Source organism: Thunnus maccoyii, chromosome 4, assembly GCF_910596095.1.
Source record: "Thunnus maccoyii chromosome 4, fThuMac1.1, whole genome shotgun sequence".
Classification (NCBI taxonomy): domain Eukaryota; kingdom Metazoa; phylum Chordata; class Actinopteri; order Scombriformes; family Scombridae; genus Thunnus; species Thunnus maccoyii.
In genome coordinates this window covers 13,990,653-14,018,264 of record NC_056536.1, presented here as the reverse complement: position 1 = coordinate 14,018,264, position 27,612 = coordinate 13,990,653, and the positions used below count along the sequence as shown (strand labels likewise).

The window sequence follows — 27,612 nt, the reverse complement described above, 5'->3', positions numbered from 1 at the left end:
TGAAGGGTTGGATTACGTTTCCGGGCTGCCTGCTGAATAGCCCAAATTTAAGCATTTTTCAAAATGATGCTGAATGTAAATGTTGATGACTTGATAACTGAAATCATTTATCAATTTAATAAGGCACAATGATTCATTTCATGTTTACAGCAGGCTCTATCATCCTTGAAAGTTTGTATACAACAAGTGTGAGGATTTGTGTTTGAATATGAACTGTATAAGAAGTGTCTTCTGGTAATCAATCATCTCTCAACGCTGTTTCGAGGGACACGCTTCATCTAACAAAGATTATAATTAGGCAGATTTTATTCTGTGTAACTTTCTGAGAGGTTTATCCTTGTGGAGAGGAACAATCAGTGTACAAGGTCCCTTGTCAAACATCTCCACCCTCTCAGAGAGTTATTTTGAGTCTTGAGGATAAACCTGTACTCTCAGGGCTCCAGAGACTTGTAAAGGATACCTGCCTCTCATACAAATGAGTTATCCTACCTACAGATTCTTCCCACTTCTATGCCATTACAGAAATGCAAATGCCTTCTGACAAATCCAAATGAATTCCCCTTCCATTGCGGAGAGAAATGTTTATTCCAATGAAGTTTTGACTACCCCATGGGTCACTCGTTTGCTACAGAATTACTGTGGGTCTTGCCTGCATAACATGCATTCACTATTGTACCTTCATAATTAACTAGGAAGGGAATGTCACACTAGACATGATGCTGTCTTTGTGTTTTGTGTGTGTTCCTTTTTTTTTGGTTTTATTATTCTTCTGAATGCAATGAATCAACATTTCTGTTATATCACTTAGGGAATTTATTGTATTGATGTATGTACTGTGCTGCATATATTATATATTTAAAAGTATGTCTTCCTTGCAGAGCACCACATGATGAGTAATTATGATAATAATATCCAGTGTACACACAGTGCATATATGCAAAAGCACTGTAAAAGTGTAATTCAAAGAGATTTGCAGGCAGTACTGGCTATTTGTTATATCATGGAAAGCTTGCATTAAAAGTTATAATGCATAGTTTGGATGATATTGGGAAAAAGCTATTAGTGTTCCACCTCCTCAGAACAATATTTAGAAAGAGCACAAGACTTAGTTTTGATTTTGTATTTCAAGAAGAAAAACAACTCCTCTCTCAAGTATTTTTCCCCTAACTTGGAAACTATAGGCATTTTTCTTTGTCTGAGTTGCAAAGGGCACCATTTTGTTGGCTCAAATGAGAGGGCTGATTTAAAATGAGACCATATTACTGGTAGTATTTGTTGTGACATTTTATTTCAGATTTCACTCCCTGGGAAGATGGTGATAAGTTCGAAGGGTTTAGATGAAATTGTACTGAAGCATAGTGGCAACTCAGTGTGCCATTCAGATGTTTGCATTAAAGGGGCCTATTATGATTTTCTTCAGTCATATGTGTATATATAATGTTACAATATCCGATGTTCATATTAAACTTGGTCAAAGTTTCAAATGATAAGGTAAACATATGTAGAAGTAATCTCTGTTAGCAAAAAGCACCGGCTTCAGACTGCTCTGAACGCTTGGTTTCTGACAGCTTTTTCTACTTTCAGCCCGAGCCCAGGTCAGCTCATGCTGGATTTCTTCATATGCTCCATGCACAGTGTGCCAGTTTACTGCTCCGCTCTGCCAACATTATGTTGTTTTTCCATTGTTTTGGGGGTAGTCACACCGAGTCATGACTTGAGTCGTGCTGGCATGCTGTGTTTTCCACTACACAGCAGGGTAAAGTAAAATAAGCTGTTTACCTGTTGGAGGTGTGCTGGTCATCTGCAGCTCCTCATAAAACATCACTGTGACTGTTTCTGCTTGTACTGTTTTTATTGAATAATAGTGCCGCTAATGAAGCTCTGCTAATTCGGTGGTGAACACGTTTCATTTCCTCACAATAGTTATTTGATCATTTAAAAACTTTTAATGTGAAACAGCAAAAGCAGGAAATGTTAGGTTTTCATCAATAGTAACTTAACGTGACTCTGATACGGCTGCCCCTCGACAGGCTTCCTGAAACTGGCCAATCAGAACAGTAGGCTCATTGAGAGCAGGGTCTTAAAGTGACAGGAGCTAAGACTGCCTGTTAAGAGACAGAGGCTGAACTGAGGGGCTGCATAATGGGCCAGTGTAAGATAAATAAAGAGTTTTTTGAAATTTGAATCATGCAAAGCTGCTCTAGTGGAGTCCCTGAATAAAAATATAGAGCTGGTAATGAGCATAATAGGTCCTTTTTAAAGTTTCATGAAGGTTGCAGCTGATTATGCAGTACCTCAGGGATATAGCAACTTTTTATGACTGATACGAAAAATGCTCATGCTCTGCTCACATGGCTGACAGATATAGCGATTCACCCTTCTCTTGTTTAGCACTGTTTTCCACTTGCTTCTGTCCTCTGTAAGCCTTCGATATCTGCTTGCTAGCTAGAAAAATGTTAAAAGTGTTTTCAGGCTAATCAGGACATCAAAGCTGATCTAGTTTTGTTGGTTCTCCACCCAGGAAGTGGAGTCCTGCTGAGGCCTGTGTTCACCAAACAACCCGGCAGTGTGGTGTTTCCCCTTCAACCTGGCGAGAATCGCAGAGAGGTGGTGTTTAGCTGTGAGGCCCAGGGACACCCACCACCCTTCTACAGGTAAGACCTGCAGGCATCTCTCCATGCACACAGTTGGGTTTTTGTTACACAGAACCTTTAGGTAATATCCCAGAGCTTTCAACATTTGCACAAAACACCCAAGCAAGACTGGATTTATTGCCCAGGGAAAACTAGGTATTTGTGGACATTATGGCTCGCTGCTGCTCACTGCCTGCAGCAGTTAGCTTCCCTGTCAGTCGTGGTTAATTTGAGAATGATGAATTAATTGGCCTCAGTTGTTGGTCTAATATATATTTGCATTGGCGAGTGGACATTGATCTGCTGTACAATTCATTTAGAGAGCTTCCTGTCATCAGTGTCACTGACCACTGAAAAGATCAAGTGACCCAAGAGAATCATGCACCAAAACTCGGCTGCTATCATGACAGAGATAGAGTGATGAGGATAAACACCAGTGGAGTATGTTTCACACACCAGAAATGAAGTGGCAGAAGATTTTCTTCCATATCTCTGCTTTAGACCTTTAGACATTTTATGTAAAACACTACTGTCAAAGGCTGCATAGACGTTGCCACAGGGCATCTTATTGGAGGTTATCACTACATGATAAGCATGATTTAAATAACTTGTTGGACTGTACACTGGCCCTGTGTGGTTCAGTGATCCCCCAGTGACTGTGTTAGAAACAAATTGATGCCCAATTCCTCTGCCGCTAAAATGATGACAAATGAAAACAAATGACAAACGATGATTTGCTTTAAAGTGCATCAAGCGCATAAACTATTAATTCATAATCTATCAAATGGGGATACATAGCTGTTGTACTCCCGTCAGTGTAATTAAATGCAAATTGCAAAGCCAAGCATTTAATGTGTAATAGGTTGAAACGATCCCTCATAACATCAGCATATGCGGCCGTTAATGTAGCTTGAAGATCCTTGGTGTTATGCCTAATGGGCACAAATTGAAATGAATGTACAAGATCTTATCACTTGGATCGGCTGGAATACTTATTAAGCAATCAGTCGCTATTTCACTGTCTGAATAGTCCTACTTTTGAAATGAAAACCAATTTATGAGTTCAAATCTGCAAGTTTTTTGCCCTTCTGAGTTCAAGTCCTGAGAGCGTGCCCGGCTCCATATCAAATCAAATTTAGCTTTAATTAGCTCTTTAATTACAGCAAGTGCCACCAACTGTGGCAGTTGATATACCACATTAAGAAGTGATTTTCAGATTGATCACAAGCTGTTATGATATCATACTTGTATCCCTTTTAATGGTGGGACTCATATTCAGATGGACATATTGCTGCATTGTTAGTTCAACCAGCATACATCATAGGACTGTCATCGCCTTGGCAATTATCTTTTTTTTTAACCAATGATCATGTGTGCCAGCTTTGGAAATGGGTTTTGAAAGGGGTTTGGGTCCTTGTGAGGTTCGGCAGCAGGACACCATATGCTGAGTGGCTCCTCACCGCTGCAAATGTAGGCAGGTCTATTTCAGGGGAGCCAAGGACAAATTAATTTGTCTAAGGCTACCCAACGGCCGCTGCCACATAGAGCCCCTACTTCAAATTGTCACCATGGCCCTTGATTTGTCTCATCTGGAGCTCTTGGACCTGTTCCAGCTGCAACACCAAATCATTAAATCAATCTAATCAGCCAATCTGCCACTGAGCACTGCTCTGCTGCATATGTCCCCCCTATTCCCTCACTTCTTCAGCCCTGCCTCCTACTCTCTTTGTCTAAATCCTTCCCACTGAAAAAGGAGGCAGAAAATCAGAAATAGAAACCTCTAGCTTCCTTTTTTTCAGAGAACTGTGAAAATCTAATCAAGACCAAGGAGCTAATATTCACCCTAATTGTGCCTTATTTCTACAATGAAAAGCAGTTTCGAGAGAGTCTCCTTTTGCAAGTGTCACTTTTCTTTTTAGTCTGTTTACTTTCCTCTTTTTTTCTTATTTTCTTTCCCTTTGAATGTGATTTGGTTTGAGAATGAAAGTGCAATTTGCACACTAAATTTGCCTGAGTAGAATGCAGACAATTTCAAGAACCTATTGAATTGATAAATTGTATCTGAATACATTTAGAAAGTTTTCTGCAAAACAAAGTGGCGTTTAATCCTTTTCATGTTGTGAACTCTTCTTGAATTCACAGCAAATAGAAACTGAGCATTGTGCTCTACACAATTTAGGAGGTAATGGTCAGATGCTGCATTTAGTTGAACTGAGCATCAACTCAGCAGGTTTTCTTAGCCCATAAGCCTTAATTACACAAAGTGAACAACATTAAGTCTCCCAAATCAAGCAAGCCACTTGTACAGTTAGAAGTTGATTGTTTGCAATTGCATCTTGCTCTCTCTCTCTCTCTCTCTCTCTCTCTCCCTCTTTCACACACACACACACACACACACACACACACACACACACACACACACACACACTTGCTGGACTCCCATATTACTCAAAACAAGAGGTTTAATCAAAAAGAACCGTTATTCTGTGCTTTGCGTGTGGCCATTTTGTTTGAGCAGTCCCGGTGCTTAGCCCTCTTGTCTGATAATCACTATGATTAGAGAGGAGGATTTTGATTCACAGTGAAAGGGCCTTCCTCATGGGGCTGTGGTTGATTGACAAACAGACTGAAAAGAAAAGGAAATGTCAGGAATTTAGAGCATTTGATTTGTGAGTGAGACTTCTGTTTGTAGTGAGTAAAAGTTTGAATAGAATGAATACTCTTTTGAAGTGACTTGCTGATTGCCTCTCATTTCAGTTAAACTAATTTTGGTTTTGCTGCAACGCACATCAGACTGTGTTATTTCTGTTAATGTTTGCTTCATCCACAATAAGGGCTGTTTAGTCACAGTTTAGAATACTGGGTAGTCTCTATATTACAATAATTGGGCAATTTATTAAAAGTGATTATCAGACAACGGATACATGGAAATGACAATAAACAGTACACCAAAACTTTCTGTATGTGTAATTTTGTTGTGTGCTTGCATTCACAGGTGGAAGCTAAATGACTCTTTCATCCTGCCCAGACCAGGGTCACGCTATTCTCTCATGGGAGGAAACTTACACATCAGCCATCTGAATAAAGAGGAAGATGTTGGCATCTATCAGTGCCTGGCATCAAACTCTTTTGGCACCATTGTCAGCAGAGAGTCCAGTCTGCACATTGCATGTAAGTTCATATTATAAGCAAACTATACTGTGCATTTTTTCAGAATAATTCCACTTTTATTGGTAATATATGTTTCCAGCAAGCAAAATACAAGACTTAAATTTGTCTTTTTCTTGTATTGTCTTGAACAATATCTATGTTCTTTTCAATTTTATGTTTTCTCTTCAGCTGAGTTTAGTTCACTTCAATTCATCTTCAGTTCTTTTGAGTTCAGTTCTATTTTTGTTTGTCTTAGAAAGTAAAAGTTTTGTTACACTTCAGACGTTGTGGTTCGCTGAAAGTATAATGACTCAGTAGGATTCTCTGGAAATTGTTTGTTGTCAGATCTTATCTAACAAAAAACAACCAGTGACAAGAGAATCTTAGGCTGATACTGTTAGGCTATTAATTAGAAAAGACAAATCAACCGGTCGTGTGTATATCACGGTATGTTTTCACCTTTTAACCCTGATTAGAGCTCCAGTGCTATGCTGTTTACTCTGATTGGTGGTTCTAAACTTCTCATAGACCTGTGAAGAAGACTGTGTGATTGTGTGGTGGGCCTTGACAGACCCTGTATAGTTGATGCTTTACAGTGTTCATCCATCACATTTTATAAGACCAGAGTCTAAGGCATCTCTGATGGCAAGGTGAACTTGAAGCCCCCACTCTTGATGGGCAGCCCATATCAAATGACAGCCCTGATATCTGTGAACAGATGGTGCAGCTAGATTGAATTCTGATGTCTGTTTCTCTGCCATAGCAGATGCAGAGATGATCCTTGGCAGGGAGAGCATAAGAGGTATCCATCTCTGCACTATTTGGTGCTTCTTTGTCACAAAGCAGCATTAAATCTTCAGCATATAGTGCAAATTGGTGTCCTGAGTTGCCAGCAGGCTGTTGATCATATTCACATTTCCTATCAATTTTCGAGGCCTGACCTGAACTGTATGTCATCATGATTGGACTCATCCATTGCCGGGGCCTGACCTGGGACCCGCTGCTTTTGTCAACGGATGAGGACAAGCATCAGTGCTGATGTGTCATACGTCTTATTTATTGCTCTTGGTTTAACTTAATTAAGTGTGCTGTGTGATTGAGCGGGTCTCAGTTCAAGGAAATAATTCATGGAGGAGAAGCCTGTTATGAGAGTCAGTATTGTGTCATTTGTAACAGACTGACTCAGAGTAGCTCAGTATGCTCTTTCAAACACCAAGGGGGCTTGCACCTCTCAGTCTTGTAATAACTCTGTGAGACAAACACCAAGGTAAAGGCCATTAATGAAGAGAATACAAGGGTCTACAATAATGTTAAGCTGGTAATCTTATCAAGTCTGGTATCCCGCAAACAATGCTTTTAGGCAGAAAACAAATATAGACACGTGATTACAGCAAGATTATTATTAACAACATTATTACTTTCTTTACTAATGTAATCTATATTTGGCAATGTGTTCATGGAATTCCTTGCTGATGATGCTGGACAAGATCAATGTCTTAGATTTGCACCAACTAATGAGGTCTCTCACCATCAAATTTGTATTGCATGAATGTGTAGTGCATACATAAGAGTTAAGATAGCCTACATTTTTAATCCTCTGAAAAATGGATGATATAACAGTTTCTGTTACCATCTGGTAGGGGCTTAAACCTCTAAAAGTATAAAGGTTCTTGATCCTGTTGACAATACAGACTTAAATGTTTAAAAGGCCCTGCTTTCCTGCTGGGAGCGCTGGAAGGAATAATCTACTGTAGTTTGTTATTGAGCCAGATTGAGTTTCCTAATCTCCCTGGGATATTTTTGTTGTAAGTGAAAGGATTTTCACTGATGCAAGATGCAACATTATACAACAAATTGCAATGTCTGCAATACAGGCAAGGTGTATTGGAGGCCCGTCCTGAAGAAGGAACATGCTACAAGCTCATTGCTGTGTAGCTTATAGAGCCACAAGGGTAATACAGTGTTTAATGAAGGGTGAAATAGCTGTATTTATGAAAGCAATGCAGGATGCAACTCCCTTGTATCTTGCTGTCCGTGATTTCAGTCCTATAATTGCACACAATTTGCATTTTTTTCCTTACTGGCTCCTGTCTAACTTAACTACCTTATCTGTGTAATTAATTTGCAAGATTTCTATCTCATGTTTTTTTTTTCTTCTTGCCCCTCTCATTGTCGTGACTTGTTTAATTTGAGTAATTAAATAAGGTAATTAATGTTTAGTTTAAACTGTATATCAAGAAATGTAAAAGATGTACTATTTACATTTGTAATATTTACAGTAAATGTGACACATTATGAGAAACCTGGTAATGGTAATAATTCAGTGTTACTATGGAGAATATACTGAAAATACCTTGTTTCAAGCTACACACAGAGATGATTTCATTTTGAAGTTTCAAGGAAATAAGCTGCCCTATGCTTTGTCAATGGCTTTGGTAATGAAAAGTGTATGTTCAAGATGTCAGGTATGAAGTCCGCTGTTTCTCCCCTTTCTGTAAAACTGCAGCATGTTGGAGAATAAGTGTTCAGTCTGAACGATATCTGCTCTGGTCATTAAGATGAAGCTTCCACCATACAACACTCATTTCCATCATTTGTGGTCTTTAAGCATTGCTTTTGCCTCAAGTGAAAATTAAGTCTATTTTGAGCTGGAAAGCATCTGAGGTAGGGACAACATTTCTCGATTTCTGATCAGCACTATGATGCTAAGTGCTCAGTCTGTGCTTCAAATCTACTTTTTCGGAGGAAGGCAGTGGGTTTTTTCTGAATGCAGCACTTCACAACAGTTTTGTAATTGTCAGGAGACACCAGCAGTAGCACTCTGTAAGAATTAGGCCTCTTTGATGTTTATCACTCCTCAAATGTCATGTGTCACTCACTGTTAGGAGTTCACTGCATGAACAGAGGAGATGAGAGAGATGAAGCAAGATGGGAAGGAGACAAATACATATGATAAATGGTAGATTTTGTGAGCGGATGATGGGTTTTACCATCTATCATAAATGTCCTTTGCAGAAACAACATATGATCGCTTGTTGATTGTAGCTTTTTGTACCCTTTTGACTACAGAGTATTTATGTATTTATTTAAATTTATAGTATTTAAATATGGATTTCGGATGGTAACAACCCAACAGCATAATTCAAACGGCTACACCATAGAAATACCTACTCTGTTCCTCAAACTCTCTCCTGTATCTAAATCTAAATCTTGTATCTTCAAAGGTTTCAATATAACATTCCAAGGATATTTTGTACTTCATTGGTATTAAAACAGTACTTCTCAATAGATTAGTTTTTCTCATATTTTAATATTTCAGTGTTTACCCACTTAAAAAGGTTCTATTAAACTTTGCTTTACTGTACAATGTAGTTTTTCCCCAAATAATTTCAAAAGGCTTTGACTCGTCTATTATACTTAGCTGCATGTCAGAGGTTTCTAAAAGCATTGCATGAAATTACATTTTCGAAAACTCTATTGTTGCATGTTTCATTATGCCACTTGTGTGTGTGTTTGTGTCAAAGAGAGAGTAGAAATATTAGAGATGAATAACGTTATGTTACTTCTAAAGTGGAAAAACGTCAATCCAGCAGGATTTCAATAAATTATTACTCACTGGATTGACACCCAATGCTGTGTAGAAGCTCGTAAATATGTTTGTTTACAGTTATTTGGAAATTTGCTATACAAGTTGGGTTGAAGTTAAAATATCGTTAAATCTGAGATGACTAGATTCCAAAGTTGTTCTTGTATGTTGCTCTTGGTGGCTACAGTGGTTACTGTTCTATATATTGGTCTTTGTTCTCTCTGTGTGGTGTTTTCATGGTACGTTAGGTATTATACATTCGCTTGATGAAAAAATTACAATAATAATAATGTTGTTTGAATATCAGTTTTTAAGCAAGTGTACTAAGTGTTTTCTAGTGCAGGGTGACAATATCAAAACGGTCACACATAAAAACAACAGCATAAAAAAACATTTACAAATAAAATCATCCATAAAGTAAAAAAAAAACAAAAAACAGTCAATGAGAATTTTTACAAACATAAAATCTGGTGATAACAGTACAGAGCCGTATTTGAAAAATGAAGTCTAGTGGTCATACAAGAACTAGAGTTGGTGCTGGGTACAAGTATAACTTAATCGAATGGTACTTACAGGTGCCCTGTTTCTGACCTTTAGTAGCACTGTGGAGCATTGTGCACACACACAAAGATGCACATGCACGTGAGTGTACACGTGGGTGATGTGATGCAATGTCCCGCCAATGGTTTCAAACTATTTCAATGATCTACAGGTGGCTTTAATGCAGCATTAATACTAAAAAATTCGGCTTTGCAAATGTTTTATGAGGAAGAAAATACATTCAACACACGTTAGACCTCAAAATACACATAATGTATTTTGGTGAGTAACACTCACTGTAAACATAACTTTTGTTTGTTTACAAGGAAACTCCACATGGCACCTTTAAATGTGTAGGCAACATAAGAGCAAGAGGAGATATCCAACTACCACGTGCTTTTGCGGCATACCTCTGTCATTTTGTTATTTAGACTCCTGAATTTTGGATGGATTAAAATGTACTTGCACAATTTTGTTGAGGTAATCAAAGAAAAGTAAATGATTTAGTAAAAAGGTTTTACAGAATAATGGCAATAGTGAGTGAAGGCTCTTCCAGTTTGCTGTTTGAAGACAGCTGGGTGGGAGGTGGATGAATCACTGGCAACTCACCCACAGCCTTGGCTGTTGCAACTTGCGACTCTAAAAAAGACATAATTTAGGTTTAGTAAGAAGAGAGATGGTTCTTTTGAAACCTACACTACCCTGTTCATGCACTTTTAGTCCCTTTTTTGTATAGTTTCCTTTATTCTCTAGTGATGGCAATGTTAGTCCGTCTGCCAGAGTAAAATATGTCTACAGCTCTTGAATGGATTGACATAACATTTGGTACAGACAGTCATGGTCCCAAGAGGACCATAAAGATTTGATAATTCCCTAACATTTCATTATCCTGTCAACCTTGGCTGTATTCTACACTTTTACCAGGTTTACATGGTGTTGGATAAAAGTACTGTACTGTAGCAATAGAAATACCATCAGACATTTATCGGATGTCAATTACCATTTATATTAATGTCCTATTTTCTGTCAAATCTAACATGATTTTTTTTTGTTAAAGATGTTATGAGATAAAAAAGCCTAAGGGGTCATACTGTAGTTTTTTAAGAATATATTCGATCCAGATCCGCTCTGACTGGTCAGCTTCCTTCAGAAATACTTTCATTAAGGGACAGGAGCTTAATTAAGCTAAAAAGTTCTTTAGTCCATTGCTAAAGAACTTCAAATAAAGGTCCTTTTGGATTTTTTTTAAACCTCTGATGCCTTTTGTCCAGTGGTTATGTGACAAATGTAACCACATCACAAATCATCCTCAAGCTCACACTTCAACAGAATGGCTTCAATTTTTCTTCTCTACAATCGCCTCTCATTCATTACAATGGGTCACATTGGAGTAGCTAGCCCAAAAATGCAAATTCACATCCAATTTCATGGATCTGAAAGCACTCAAAATAGCCTGAACCCTGCCATGGAGAAGCACATGGAGGTGCAGAGCCGTGATAGGCTTGATAAGATGATCCAGGGGGTGCAGAACAGCTTGGGTTGTCAGGCATTGTTGGCTTTTAGTGTGTCTAGCTCATTTACGCCCCACCATACTCCAAAGGAATATTGATCAGGAGAGTTTCACTCTCAGTGTGAGTTGAGCAACTCTAATATTTTCAAAAATGTGAACCTGTTTTTTTTTTTTAAAAAAAGAGTTTAATCTGAATCTGTATGTTGTTCACAACATACCTACTGACGGAAAACACGCCTTGGGGAGAGACGTGTGGCCCTATATTTCCTTGTCATTAATGTAAAATATAAGATCTGATGTAGCTTTTTCCAACACAACTTTGTGCTCTACAGAAACCACACACACACACACAAAATCACCTGCTATGACTTAAGTGCATGTCTATGTGTATACGTGTACTTTGGGAAGCTGTAGCAAATGCCTCATCAATACACTACACCTTAGATGAAAAAGATATATAGGCGTACGTATAGGTACATGTTGTAAGTGGAGCACATGTTGCATTTGTATAAGGTGACAAATGATTCAGCGAACTAACGTCAAACGCCTCACTAGTGCCGGCTTAAGACACCTAAGATCTGACCAAACCTCTGAATGCACGCCAACAATTTACATAGACTCACAATGGTGATACAGACATTACACACGTGACATAGGTAAATGGTAAATGGACTGCACTTATATAGCGCCTTTCTAGTCTTCAGAGCACTCAAAGCGCTTTTACACTACAAGCCACATTCACCCATCTACACGCACACTCACACACTGATGGCAGCAAGCTACCACGCAGGGTGCTGGCGCAGCCATTAGGAGCAATTTGAGGTTCGGTATCTTGCCTAAGGACACATTGACATATGGACTGGAGGAGCTGGGAATCGAACCACCGATGTTCTGATTAGCGGTGGTCGTTTCATATAGTTTCGTGACCACCAGTAAGAGCCGCACTAATTGTAAATTAAACATACCTCCCTGCCTTCCGAGGAAGAAAAAAGTTGCAGCATGCCCCAATCTGCTCACTGTGACGTGTTGAACTCTGGGGCATAAAGTTGTGGAAATTCCATGGAGTGTCAGACAGCAGGACTGTAATTAGCTACACATGCTTCCAACAAAATCAACACAAAAGTGATGAACTGTATAAGTGACACTCCCCTGCTCTGAGTATGAATGCATTTTAGCAGTGGACAGACATCCATCCAGGTGAGCAGCTGTTTCCAGCAGCTGGACTAACATTAGCTACAGCCTTTTTCAACTCGTGTAGTATGTTGATACAGCTTGCCAAAGTGCATGTATACATGTATACATGTATACATGCACTTTAGCTGTAGCAGGTACATGGTGAATTTACTGTGCATTACTTGGCTGAATCATTAGGGTGCAGACACACCAAATCTGGCAACAACACACTGGGGGTTTAGGGTTAGGGTGGGTGACGTGGTGGGTAATGTACTGCGAGTTGGGTAGTGCTCGGTTTTTGCTCTGCCGTTTTCGACATTCTCATTTTACAGTTAAACAGTATCAGTGTTTCCCCTATAATAGCATTTAAAAAAAGTTTTTTTTGGCCTGGCAGGGGTTGTTGTTGGCCTGGCAGCCCACCAGGCCAAAAAAACATTTTTAAATGCCAATAATAACTCCAAATACCCATTCAGTCGGAAATCAATAACGTTTGGGAACCTCTGAGCAGGGCTGTTTCGAAATGTGAGTCTGTGTTGTTGCCTGGGAAACTCCTGGTAGCATAGCTCCTTCCAAGGAGTAGGGCAGTGCATAAGCAAGTGAGTGGTTAAGTGAGAGAGCGAGCGGCAGAGAAGTGACAGTGAAATATGTGGCTGTGCACCAAATGTAAACATGCGCTCCTCTTACAACGTGTACCTATACGCATGCCTAGTTATCTATCAAACTGTAAGATGTAGTGTGTTGATGTGGCGTAGCTATGTGTGCATATGAGATTATATTTACAGGTAGGTGTGGCGGATATGTGGTAGGATATGACCACCACCAGCGCCACACCTATGCCACATGTGTGTGAAGTCTTGTCTCCATTGTGAGTGTACGTGAATTATTGGATTATTGCATTCAGAGGTTCAGATCTTAGATGCTAGTGAGGCGTTTGACGTTAGTTGGCTGAATCGTTTGACACCTCATACACACAGACGGCTGTTTACAGAGGTTGCCACACCTGAGCTGCTTCATTTAGGAGTATATTTAGAGGAGCTGCTGCATGGTGGCTGTGCACACAGCTTAATCGCAGGAGACAATTTCATCTGTGGATGTACCTGTGTCTTTAGTCTGTTCTATTTTCAAAGCTGACAACCCTCTAGACTTCAACCTTTTATAGTAAACTGACAATAATTTAAATGATCAATTCAAATTAGGAGAAATATAATACACTATGTGTACAGTAATGAAATTGTTTTTCAATTCAAAACAATGAAAAAAAAGAAAAACTATTTCACATTATTTTTAAGATAAACACCATGTTATACCCATTTTAAGTTCAATTTGAATTTTATTTTTTATTTCAGATGTTTCTTTTTTCTCCCAAAATAATTTTTATCAGGAAAAATACTGATGTTACAAGCACATTAATGAAAGACTCAGAAGATATTATAGTATTCAGACATACAGTACGCAGATCTACTCTCTACTGTCTAAGGAAAACACACACATATACACAAAATGGCTGTCTGTGTAACAGTGGACCAAACATTGGGTGGTTTCATCAAGTCTGAAACTACAGAAAGTCTACTGTAGATATTTCTTATCAGCATTCGGATGACAACAGTGTGCAGAATATAGACTCAAACCAAACGGTTTCACAACATCAAACCATTCAGAATCTTTGCTACTGCAGCTGCTGGGACGTACTGTGTGACTCAGCAGGCAGAGGAACTGCCAGAGCAGCTATAGTTTAATATGTTATCAGATAGCTGGTTACCCTGCTCACCAAGCCAATACAGATTATTGTGTATATCATAGGTAGGAGAAAAAAAGTACTGTTTTTATTATACTATTTTAATAAAGCAAATGAAAAAAAGATGAAACTTTTATGTGTGGATCTGCTTCTCTGGGTTTCCACTGCTGCTTTGCTAATATCTGAGCTATGTCTTGTACCATGCAGTATTCTGTTATTCAATCCAACTTTAACTTACATTTTTTATTGTTGTGTTTTGAATTCTTGCAGTAATTAACAGCACTAATGTTACATGAGGATGCGATATAACTCGAAGTTAAGCATGAAATTACATAAGCATCATTAGGGGGCTGATAATGTCTGCTTTCACATACATTTCTGGCACACACTGCACATAAAGGACTTAATAAATTTCTCACATTCATTTCAGCACATCTAAAGGGATCTATAGATGGCTTGTTGGTCCATAGAGACGCTCACTGTGTCTGGTCATGCACATAGAGGTTTTATAAGATTATTAAACACGGATCATCCATAGATTTAGAATTGGCCACTGAAGCATCCACCCAATCTGTCTGCACCAAAGGAAAGAAAAGAACTTAATGATCTACTAATTAATTTATGAAGTCATACACTTTCCGCTAAATCACTGGTGAGCAAAAAAATAAAAAATAAATAAAAAAAGCTGCATTTGATTGTGATAATGTAATATAGTCCTGCTGGATGCAATTTCCCATTACTCACAAGGTCTACAAAGATCATGCACTGTATTTATTATGCAGAGGCTCATCCTGCTGTGCTTGTACACTGGAGGTGTCAGTTTTGCATTCTTTCTCCCTGTTTTTGAATTCAGTCTTGATTATGTCATTATATGGCAGCTGCATATTCGGCAGCACTGCCTGCGATATCTCCAAGAGCCACAGCAGGCAAGAAAAGGCGACGTGTTCAAGGATTGCTGTCTCTATTTGCTTTCTCTCAGCAGGTTGTCAACAAGTCTCCATACAAATGATGTTTCAGTCTTAGTCATTTAATTGTTGCTGGTCTGTGTGCAGCGGATGAAACACAGAAAGTGATAACAATACGCAGTTCCAATTAAATTCACTCATGTGTGACTTATACTTGAGGAATTGCTTTCTGCTCCAGTCAGAAGTGTTTAGGACTTTACAGCACCATGTCTGCATTTATGCAAACATAGCAAGAGTGTTTCATGAAAATATGCAAAAGTTCTGCATCATATTGCACTGTTAAACTCTGGTCTGTAGCTGTGTTCTAACCAGATATGAAATTACTAAGCAACCACAGATATGACTTGTAGTGCATTTTTATCTCAGTAAACAACTAGGCGTGTCTTGCTTGCATCCTGTGTGCTTATGGCTTTTGTGAAGAATGAATTGATTATTTTGCTTTTATTGCTTTTGTGTTGTGGTAAACAGACTTGGAGAACTTCAAGACTCAGAGAAGAAGTCCAGTGAGGGTTCGTGAAGGTCAAGGAGTGGTCTTACTGTGTGGCCCACCACCCCACTCTGGAGGTAAGACGGCCTATTCTGTACTTATTTATCATAAGAAGACTTATATTTGAATTGCTACCTCATACAGTTTGTGCTGCAGTTCCACCAATATTCAGTATCAGTGAAGAGTCACTATCTGTCCTACATGTGGAAAATGGAAAATGTCGGCATAGTGTGATATCACTTTTTTCCTTCCTCATCTACTGCCTGTTTATCTGGACTAAGTGGAAGTCATGTTTGTCCTCTCCCTCTCGGATCACTGTTTGTTTGTGTTGTTGAGGTCAGTGGAGTGAGTCATTTTTACTTTGGGACACTCTGGCCTGTCATCCTGATTTTCAATGGGGGCGAGAAAAAAAAATTGGCATGCAGACTGGAGAGGCTGTCTGTGACTGGGGCCCTGCCAGGCTGAGTAATAGAGCTTCTCTCTGAAGGTGCTTTGTTTGCTTCACATCAGCCCTTTGCATCCATGACATTATCAATGGGAGTTAGCATCCACTGCTATTAACTACCACACAGGGGTCTGGAGATAGGCTTTTTTACTCTCAGCCAGCGAGGCTGAATGTAATTCTCCACTGTTGGAGAATCTGGATATACTGTAACATACTGCGCTCAGCAGGGGAGACAGGAGCTTCCAGCCATTATTTTCAAAGATGAGTTTTAAAGAGCGTAGTGATAACATTTTTACAGTAAGTATTCACTGGCTCAGACCAAATTATCTTCTCAGTTTCATTTTTGTTTTAAAAAGCACCGACTCAGATATATTTTGTGAGAGTTTCCTGTGATATTTCACAAGGAAATGGTATTGAAATCAAAACACTTATATTTCCAGTTGACTCAGAATATAGAGCCAGATTGTAACAGATGTCAAAAAGCTGTGATTAAAATTTCTTTTTCTAAGGGTATTTGTTTTACATATGTAAATTGAGTTTTGTTTGATGTATTGCATTAGAGTTGTACATTAATTAACATGAACATGAATGTTGTTATTTTATTTATTTATTTGCCATATCATAATAACAAATATATTGTTATGTAAAAATGCACATGATATTTATGCTGTGATAATGATTTTGGCCACATCACCTACAAAATCCTGCTAATGGTACAACTTAAACAAACCGGAAAATGCCATTATCCTGAAAGTAAAAGTAATCTTATTTTATGATTATGCGAAAACAAAAGAAGCAATTTCATAGATAAATAGTAATACAGTATGACATCAGGAAGCAGCTACCAAACAGTTATGGCTGCTGGATGTTATTTGTACATATTGAGCACAAACTATTGCCTGTTATCATTCAGGGTGAAGCTTAGTCCCCTAATTCATGTGCTGCTGCTGTGTGAAACCATGTTCAGCTGCTGCACTGAGAATCATTTGAGGTGTTTTTTGTCTTTATCACAGTCACTTGCAAACCTAACAGTAGGCCTACATTTGTAGTGCTTTGTTCTGTACAGTATGTGTTACAATGAGACATCTCACTCATGGGCCATATGCTTACATTTGGCAGCCTCCTAGTGTAATGGATTTTTTTAGACACATCCCCTGGTGCAGCGTGTCCAAATGCCAACATACACTCCAGCCAGCTTAAAATCAGAACAGCAGCCTTTTCAGGGATGTTGGGTTGTAGTAGTAGTGTAATGACAATGTCAACAATTATTTTAAAAATCTGGGCACAATTTTAATGCAGTATTTTATTCATTATTTGCGGGGAAACAGTACTGAGTTTGTCAGGAAACTGTCCCATATGCAAAATAATGTCTTTCTATTTAGAAGCTTGTTTGTTATGAAGGCAAATCCAGCATGCACTAGACAAATGTTTACAATTTAAAAGATGAAGATGCTTCTTTTATGTGAGTGCACTGACAAGGAATGTGGCACTCTCTGGACAACCTTTTGGATTAAGCAGCTTTTTAGCAATGGGCACAGAAATGAGTCAACACTGACTGATCTCTCCTTGGATAGATTACACTTCCCATATCTTTTTTGGTAATTTGCACACAGCACACAAACAGGCTACAAGTATTATTTGCAAGCCAATCAGAAAAGGGAGGGGATTTACGTAACCAACAATTCATTTAGTCACTTGGAAATGTATTGACGTAGTTTAATGAGTCACCTTGAGTCATAAAAATAATCTGGATTGCTTGCTTGTTTAATGGATGCCCGAGTCAGTGTAGGTTATATCATTTAATTCAAATTTAAATTCATTTTGTGTATACGATGGCTATGTATTGTGTATTTGTAATAATTTTAAATGTTGTATACAGTCATTACAACACTTTTCCTAGTAGTTAAAGATATTCATATTGGAAGTAAAGCCATACAAAGCATGAACTTGCAATATTATTCACTGTAGGTATTTGTTTTATGCAGAGCAAGCAATTCTTTGGTAATTTCCCATCGTTTAAGAACAAATTGGTAAATGTGGATTTAAATGTAGAAACTGAAGCCAATATCAGTACAAATGTGATTTAATGTAAATTAAATTTAATTTTACCAAGGTGTGCAATTTATGGGCTGCCAAACAGACAATTTTGAATCATAATTAATTTATTTGCAAAATGTTCACGTTTTTTCCTGATGCCAATTGTGTAAATTAGGACACAATAACAACTGACTTTGCAGTATAAGTAATGTACATAAAGTTACATACAATATGGCACAAGAACAACAGGGTGCGACAAGGAAAGTATAAGAGAAAGTCCAAAAATATTTTACTTTTAAGTTTAAGAGATCCTGTATTACATATAATAACCAGGCCAAGGACAGGTTTGACTTAAGGCAGTTAGTTATTTTCACATTTTAAAACCTGAAGAATGAATCAGGAGTGCTGCTCTGCTCTGACAGAACTGGAGGGGCTGAATGATCTTGTCTGGAGGTAATAATATGAACATCACACCTGCATTTTAAAGCACCGAAGCATATTAGATGAAGACACTGTTTATTTACATTAACAGCAAGTAGGATCTTATCTCCAGTGTGAAACTTCTCAATGTGTTTGTCATTTGAGTCCTTTGAAACTCATACTGGAATGTAACGTCTCTATATAAACTAATTTTCATAACATTCAGGAGATCCCCCCGGCCTCTGTTGTTGCACTTTGTTCAAGAACTCCAGCTGCTTTGTTGTGACTGAGATCTTGCACATTTGACAATATCGCACTTCAGGGATGTTTACAAAGAAGTATGCCACAGTGTGTTTGTGTGAAGATTTGACTAAATCATTAGAGATGCTATATCTGAGACTTGCTTTTGTCTCCAGGGAAATGTAAATAGATTTATTCAATAATTCATGTTCATCTTGTCTGTCATTTGTTACCTAAATTTACTGCTTTTTATTTAGTTCCAAACTCCCTTTGGACTTTTCTCCAACATGACACTGATCATTTGGGACTAGAGTCCTGAAGGGGTTGTTGTCAGTAACCCACACTGTTACATTGCACCTGGCCCATATCTGTCACATCCAGTCTGATACCAAACCTTTACCTGCTCTTAAAGGGAAACTTGGACTTCAACCTGGACCCTATTTTCTCATCATTTTGTGCCTAAGTGACTAATGGAGACAACAATTTTTGAGACTGGTCCGGTATTGAGCGAGAGCACTACAGCTGGCAGCAGCGAAACGGGCTGCAATGTAATTCTTTGGGGCAATTGTGCCCTGTCAGTGTCCTTTCGCTAAAACTGCTTGTTTTTGCCACCGACAGACTCAGATTGTTATAAGTGTCTGAAAACATTATGGAAAGGACCATACAGAGAAATAAAACTTCTTTCTTTATGTTTCGCTTGATCCAGTCTGTTTGTTATTGTGTCTAACCGAGTCTTGCTCAAGGAGAAGTCTCACTCTGAAATATCGTGAGAGTTGTTGCAGGAAGACAACGGTGGAAACTTGAGTTGGAGAGAGGAGTGCCCGGAAGAGTTTGTTATGTTGGAGAACAGAAATGTAGCTTAGTGTTATCAAGGTTTTCAAAGTCATGGCTGAATTTACTCTTGAGATTTAGGAGCAAGACTTCTCCTTGAGCGAGACTTTGTTAGACACAGTAACAAACAGACTGGATCAAGCGAAAGGTAAAGAAAAACGTCTTATTTCTCTGTACGGATCCATGATGTTGTTGTCAGACACTTATAATAACAATCAGCCTGCCAGTGGCAAAAACAAACACTTTTAGTGGGCGTACATTTATGGGGTGCTATTGCCCCAAAGGATTACATTACAGCCCATCTCTTGGCTCCCAGCTGAAACGCTCTTGCTCCATACTGGACCAGTTTCAAAAATTGTTGTCTCCATTAGTCACTTAGAAACAAAATTATGGGAAAATGGGGACTGAGTTTAAAAAGCCCGTAGTTTCCCTTTAGAACAGAATAATAAGTACAACCATGCTAACATAAATTCTGTAGGCCTGTTAAACATTTTTTCATCATCATTTTATAATCTTTGATGACACAAAAACACAAATATAATACCTTCACGGATGCCACAGAACCACTTAAACCTACATTGTTATTGGAGTAAATGCTTCCTCTTCCATGTTAAAACAATGTATTAATTTAATTTGACTATGGTACAGACTTATGTTTATGCACACTGGGTAGCAAATGTTTTTGCTGTTGGCTCCATTACTCAATTTGCTACAATGCTCCTTGAAGGTTAAGCACAGAAATGTTGGCCCATTCATTTAAGGACATTAAGTTGTTCTCACAGTAACCCTCCACACACAGATAAAAACTGCAATGGAGATAAATGTATCACGTTACTGATATTTCATGTCACCTAGCCAAAGTTTTTTTTTTTTTTTCAACATGAGCCAAAATAAATCAGGGGATATTATGAACCTGTCAAATGCATTTCTGTCTTTTTTCAGAAACAATCTGCCACAACGTACAAGTAATTTCACTTAAAGAGTTCTTCAAAATTCTGTACAGAAACTGTGTTTGGGGAAAAGTAAGTCAAAATAATGCTATGGACTTTATGAGGTAGAGATGTCCAGCAAATATAATTTAATATAATGCGGGGATATCCAAAATCCAATATGCATTATCAATGCCCAGACTAACTGTCAACTATAATTTTACTTGGTGAATGGTGATAAATTGCTAATCTTGTTTAGATTCATTCAAACTGGGTCAGTTCCCTTCCCTGCTGTTTCCCTCATATCAAATAAACACAGCCAGAGCCTGCATTTGGACAAGCGACCAGTAATGTACAGTCTGCTTTTATTTATACCAACAGCCCCTTCATTCCTTCTTGTTGTGATGGATCATAGCTGTTCTCTGGAGACCTAGCACAGTGCTTGGAATGATCCATTTTCTGACAATATTTTCAGCAGCTGTCATCGTAGATTATGCCTATTGATAGAGATGTTGAGGATGCTGAGACACTCTTTAGGATGAATCACATCCAATTTTCTAACATCTTTGCTGAAAGGTAAGCCTGACCATATCTGCTATGGTAATAATGTATCCCTCCTACTTTCAGGTTCATACACACACAAAGACACACTCTTAATGGTCACATTCTCTCGTCCTCATTCAGAACCTTATTTAGACTACACATATGAATAGCGATATTGTACCTGATTACTTTCATTCACTGGATTCTTTTTAGGAGAAAACTGTGAAGAAAAGCAAATAAATAATTTGGATATTAATGTTAGTGACAGGAACTGTTTTTAAAAAAGTAGAAAAATGCCTGATATGTGTTTATAGTATCATAAAAATATAGTTTGATTTTATGAAGGAATTGGTTTAGCAGAGAACCATTACTGTATATTGTCACAGGTGGGAAAAAGACTATAAAGACTAAAAGAATAAAAAAGAATGCAAGACACATTCTCTCATAAATGGGGGCAGGACATAATTCATGATCAGCACAATACAGCCTTTGACAAGGATCTGCCTCATCTCCCCTTTAAAGGATTTCAGTATCCCATGCATGATTCAGGAAGCCATTATTTCATTTTAACGATGCCTCAAAACCCACCGGACAGCTGCAGGAAGTAGTTTGGTGCGGCCAGGATGCTCTACAGTTGTGAACAGTTTGAAGTTGCACTTTGAAAATGACCAAAATATTGTCAAGTATCCAGGCGTTCTTCCACTGCGCTGTACTGTATTTGCATTAGATGCCTGTCTGTGTCATCCTTTGCTTTGAGAGGGTCTGAATGACTGCGGTTAGGCCGGGACCTAATGCATCTGACCTCTTTTCACTAATGGAAGCGGGCCTTTTAGATTTACTCAAGGCTGAAATCACTTGTTCTCTCTGTGTAGTGCATCTACCCCAAAACAGAGGCTGCTCACTGGCTAGTAAAAACACATATAGCTTGCAGGGATTTTTCCCATGTGCATGACCTAAGCCATTTCATAGAGTGAACTTGTTGTGTGTTATGAATACAGATAGGTAGCCCTGGTTAATGGCTGTTACTGCCAAGGGAACAGACTTGCGAGCACAAACTTTGACACCGGTTGTGCATATACTTTTCTTTGAAGCAACACACACTTGTGCAAAACCCCACTCTTGATTCAGTATGTCCTTGGTCTGTCATGTTCTATTTCTCTTTCCTCCTCTCAGATCATTAAGGGGGAATTGATGCTCCCTGTTCATTATACAAGGGCTAAATGGAACTACAATGAAAATCTGCCACTCACCGTCACTCATGATTGCATTATTCTATGACAGCCCATCTGCAGAAGGCTCTCAAGTCAAATCATCAAGTACAACCAATGGTGCTTTCCACTTCCTATTTCCTGTTTCCTGTTTCTCACCATGAATCTTTAACTAACCAATTAGTAACCTCTTATTTGCTGTTGTTTCAGTTTGTTGTGCCCTGCACCTTTGGAAGATATTGTTTCAAAAACAGACATTAAATATACATGACCTTGTCAGGATGAGAGCTGGGATATATTATTTAGAGGAGAGGAGGATATTACAGCTGTTCCCTCTGTGGGTCTGATGGATCAAGTCAGGAAGCTATAGTAGATACAAGTCACGAAGGCTAGGTTGGAGTTCAGGGCAGGAGAACAAGAGAAATACATTGAAAATGAAATGTAACTCCACTTATTACAGTATCTGTCTCAGTGAGTCTATGAAAGTCATCAAAGGTATAGTTCATTTTCTGAAACATTTTTATTCATTTTCTTGCAGAGAGTTAGATGAGAAGCTTGATACCACTCACTCTACCACTTTCTCATGTCTGTTTGTTATTGGAATATATTGGAAAATATCGATACGGTTAGCTTAGCCTAGCTTAAAGACTGGGAACCGGGGGAAAGAGCTAGTCTGGCTCTGTCCAAAGGTAAAAAAAAAAGTCAACCAATCAACAAACTCTAAAGCTCACAAATTAGCATGTTACATCTCAATTTTTAATCCATTATAAAAAACAAAGTGAAAAAAATGAGAAATAATAGTGACGACAAAACTCCAGGAAGTCACTGCTCCTAGCCAAGAAATAGTCCAGCAAATAACGCCTCCCTTGAAACCGCAAATTGTAATTTAAAAAGAAATTTTTTTAGTCACCAGACAGACATGAGAATGGTATTTTTTTATGAAATATCAAACCATTCCTTTATTTCCAAAGCACATCTTTAGAATGTTAGCAAACGTACTGTATGAAATCAGCAGGAGGGTGTTCACACAAGATTTCATATATCATAATGTTTATACACATTGTTATATTGAACATATGGCAAGTTGTAAAGCAGGAAACATTGGTGTATCTGGCACAAGTTTTAATCTCATGTTGTCTTCCCTGGATGATCACAAAGTTAGGTTGTTTTCTACCAATCCAACCCACATAAAAACACCCACTCTGTACTTAAAAGGAGCATCCTCGCAGGCGCATCACAAGTTCTCAAGATTCTATGTCAGAATGTGATTTGCAAGGTTTGCTGTAATATGTCAAAGCCCACACATCCTCTTGCCCCCTAACGAGCAGAAGTGAAGAATTCTGAGTCAGTAGATGAGCGTCCAACTCACATCTCAATTATTCCCTGTACTGTAGTGCCGAGTCATCGCTTAGACAAGTTTTTACCAACGGCCAAGATTGCTTTTGGGACAGGGATCCAATATGGTCCAGAGCAATCTATCCTTGTGTCAATATGTCAAAACACCATCATTCCTTTTTATAATGTTACTGATTGTTAGTACAAAGGCTCTCTGACTGCACTCCATTTGGTTGATAGTACTGGGAGTCTTTCCCAGAAGCTTGTTATCTGGGATGATGAATAGTAGACTAGGTGGTACCAAACTGAATAACATGATCTGAAATACATTGGTTTTATTGGGCATAATACAGTGTTTTATGCATGATCTGCCACTAAGGGGTTGATTTAAGGTCCTCTGCTACTACATGACAGCCATAAAGGGAGGGTGTTTTTTAATGTACAACCTCTGTGTCTGTGTTTTTAAATAAACTCTTATTAAGTAATACATCCCAAAAAGAGGCACCAAAAATAAACAACAGGCTTACTTTAACTTTAAGGCTACTTTACACTGAAGGACTATGATTAGCACAAATACACTTAAAGTAAGGCTCTCCTCAAGGGTTGCAACGAACATTTATTTTCATTATCTATTAATCTACTGACTATTTTCTCAATCAAGCAATTAATCATCTATAAAAAGTCCAATTTCAAGTAGCTCAAAGATATTCAACCAGCAAATATTAACGTTGGAGAAGATGGAACCAGTGAATTTTTGCATCCAAAATTACTTAAGTGAATAATCGACTATCAATATTGTTCCCCAATAATTTGCCTGTAGATCACGTAATTCAGCTTTACACACTTTCTCCTTACACTTGCATGGACATTTTGCTACAACAACCACAAACAGAGGCCATATTCAAATCAAAAACAGCACTGCGTTAAAGAAATGCGAAGGACTGCGTTAGTGGATGGTGTGATGCTTCAGGCACTGGAGAGAAAATGAAATACAATATGAGTACAAACAGTACAAATGCAGTGGTCTAATTAAAATTAATGAGGAGGCTGTGTTTTTTGACACAGTGCTGTTGTTGGTATCCTAATGTCAATTAGTTTTCGGAGAGGTACGAATGTTGTAGATGTTAATATCCAACTTTCCTGAAAAGCCAATCATTCATACTCGTAGCATCATCATTCTAACGTAGTGAACCTGTGAAACTTTTACCATATTAAGGACATTTATCCAACAGTGAGTGAGAGTAATTGCTCTTCAATTATAAATTGTGTTTTTAATCATGGAAGTCTGGCACTCAGTCCGAACCACTAATTGCTTTATCCCTGAAGGCATCCACTCAAATTGAAGTGATGAGATTGCTGATGCGGCACACATTATCTGTACATGGGTATAGATGATGAATAAATACACTATGTGTTTTTGACCTGTGTGCTTCACACCCATTATCCCCGACTTTGTTCACAGAGCTTACCTTCACATGGATCTTCAATGAGTACCCATCGTTTGTCATCCAGAACACACGACGATTCGTGTCCCAGAAGACAGGCAACCTCTACATCGCCAAAGTGGAATCCTCTGATGTGGGAAACTACACTTGTGTAGTCACCAATACAGTCACCAAAAGCAGTGTTCAAGGACCACCAACACCTCTAGTGCTGCGGGTTGATGGTATGAGACGACTCCACTTACTATACATAGAGCGCAAAGTAGGTATAGACTTTTTTGAGAAGTGAAAATTTGATTTTACCAGCTGGAACGATAACTGTTGCCAGCAAATGTAATCAAATGTAGCTTATTTATATCTGAGACGTGGCTTAACTACAAAATAATGCTATTTGCTGTTGTCTGTTCAGTGTGTTAACTATACTACTTAGGCTCAGACAAAGATGGTTTCGGGAAAGGAAACACCACTCTGCATTGTTAATATATTTGAAAGGGGAGAACGTAGACAATGTGGATTTGCTGCTCAGTAAGTCCATTCGAGTGGTGAGTCTCTTGGTTGAACTATCTAGCCAATCACGTTATCAAAGTTTTCTTTGAAGTTGATTTTAATATGGCTGACTGGATTGGAAAAGACAATCCTGGGAGGACTGCTGTCATCCTCACGAGGCAAAACAAGATATGTTCGCAATTATGCTTTCTAGATGTTTGATGCCGCGTAGACCACCAATACAGGCCTGGAGTGTAATTTATAGAAAATAACTGAATTTTAAATCAAAATCCCAAAAGTGGTCAGAAAAAATCACCATGAGATACAATATTTTCCCCTAAGCCTTCAGACACAGTACAGAGTTATTGCCAATGTGTCTGCCAAGTTATTGCCAACACAATCATGACTTCTGTGATTCTTGACTCTGATTTTGTTTCTTTCTGACATTTTCAGGCTTTGAGCTGAAAAAATTCCCTTCAGATATACGTGGCATCAATTCTATATTTCTGTTTGCAACTCCAGGTGTGATGGGTGAATATGAGCCAAAGATCGAAGTGCAGTTCCCAGAAGTTGTTCCTGTCGCTAAGAGCTCAACTGTCAAGCTGGAATGTTTTGCACTTGGAAAGTACGTCCCACTGTGTATTATTATACCACGGTCTTGACTACACCATTAGTTGTTTACTGTACCAATCTGAGCTGCATGGTAATGTGTGGGGTCCCTGTGAAGTGATTTTGAGAGCAAAAGATTTCTCATTCTGACTTTTTCTTGTTCTGTATGCCAGAGTTTACAGACTATACAGAGAAGGAACACTCACCAGTTAATTTTTCAGAATAATTATAGATTGACATACTCAACAGTGTTTTTCAGTATTCACTGATATCATATCTATGTCTTCGACTAAGCTTAACCCCTCAATAAAACGTTCTTCAGGAGTGTTTTTCATTTCGTGGCCTTGCTGTGTGTTTTATTTCCTCGCCTTTAGCCCAGTGCCAACCATCAGCTGGAGAAGAGTGGATGGAGCCTCTTTTGGCAGGAAGGTGGACATAAATAAAGCAAGCGGAGTTTTAGAGATCCCTTACTTTCAGCAGGAGGATGCGGGGATATATGAATGTGTGGCTGAAAACAGCAGAGGAAGAAACTCGGTTAAAGGAAAGCTGTCTTTCTATGGTGAGTTGGAGGATGGTTTCGTTGACTTTGATCTAAAACTTACCCTGTCTTGGGAAAAAAAACACTTAATGCCATCAACCTTCCAGTTGTCTTCCTAACATATCATGTACATTTATAGACTTTTACCAAATCTTCTGCCCATCGATTCATAGCTTCAGTTAAAATCCCTCAATAGTTCTTCATAGTACTGAGCACAATTGAAAATCTTGCAGAATAAAAGTGTAGTTTTGGTGTGAGTCAAACAAAAAGTTTTATTTGTTGTCAAGCAATCTGTAGCTTTTATTAGTCTCCATATATAACTGCATCATATAGTGGAATGTGGCAGTAAATTAATCTATTACCAGTAGTTCATTTCTGACAAGCTCTTCATTGTGCCAGCGGCTAACATGGGGCTGTAGCGCACACAGATTTATACCACCTTTCAGGGAGAGGTGATTTTTCCCTCACCAACACTGGACTTATGGCCCACATTCTGAGAAAGCTTTTAATGGCCCTTGATGAAGGATTTTTATAGTTTCTCTCGCCATTATTTTGCAGTTTATGCATTGATGATGTCTGCCCACAAGGCCCTTTAGAGACGTGCTTGACTGAAATAATCAAATCCAGATTTTTCTTTCCTGTGAAGGAGGATGCCTTTGATATGATAATACAGGTTTTTTGCAGCACCTGTGGGTAAGACGAAATGCTCACAGTACCTGTAGGTAGGCTGAGGATTAAATGTGCTTTACTTTAAAGAGACGTGCCTGTTC

General features: G+C 38.5%; 1 protein-coding gene across 3 annotated transcripts in view; it reads left to right on the top strand.

Moving 5' to 3' along the window:
- cntn3a.1 (contactin 3a, tandem duplicate 1) overlaps positions 1-27,612 on the top strand; it is a 77,386-nt gene that overhangs the window by 14,256 nt on the left and 35,518 nt on the right. For all 3 annotated transcript variants that reach the window (XR_006095969.1, XM_042410149.1, XM_042410148.1), the window contains exons 3-8: positions 2,522-2,654; positions 5,629-5,804; positions 15,761-15,856; positions 25,230-25,433; positions 26,218-26,320; positions 26,679-26,863. Coding sequence is in view for 2 of the 3 variants with exons in the window: in XM_042410149.1 (XP_042266083.1) it covers positions 2,522-2,654; positions 5,629-5,804; positions 15,761-15,856; positions 25,230-25,433; positions 26,218-26,320; positions 26,679-26,863 (897 nt within the window). In the remaining variant the exon portion in view is untranslated. The remainder of the gene's footprint in view (positions 1-2,521; positions 2,655-5,628; positions 5,805-15,760; positions 15,857-25,229; positions 25,434-26,217; positions 26,321-26,678; positions 26,864-27,612) is intronic.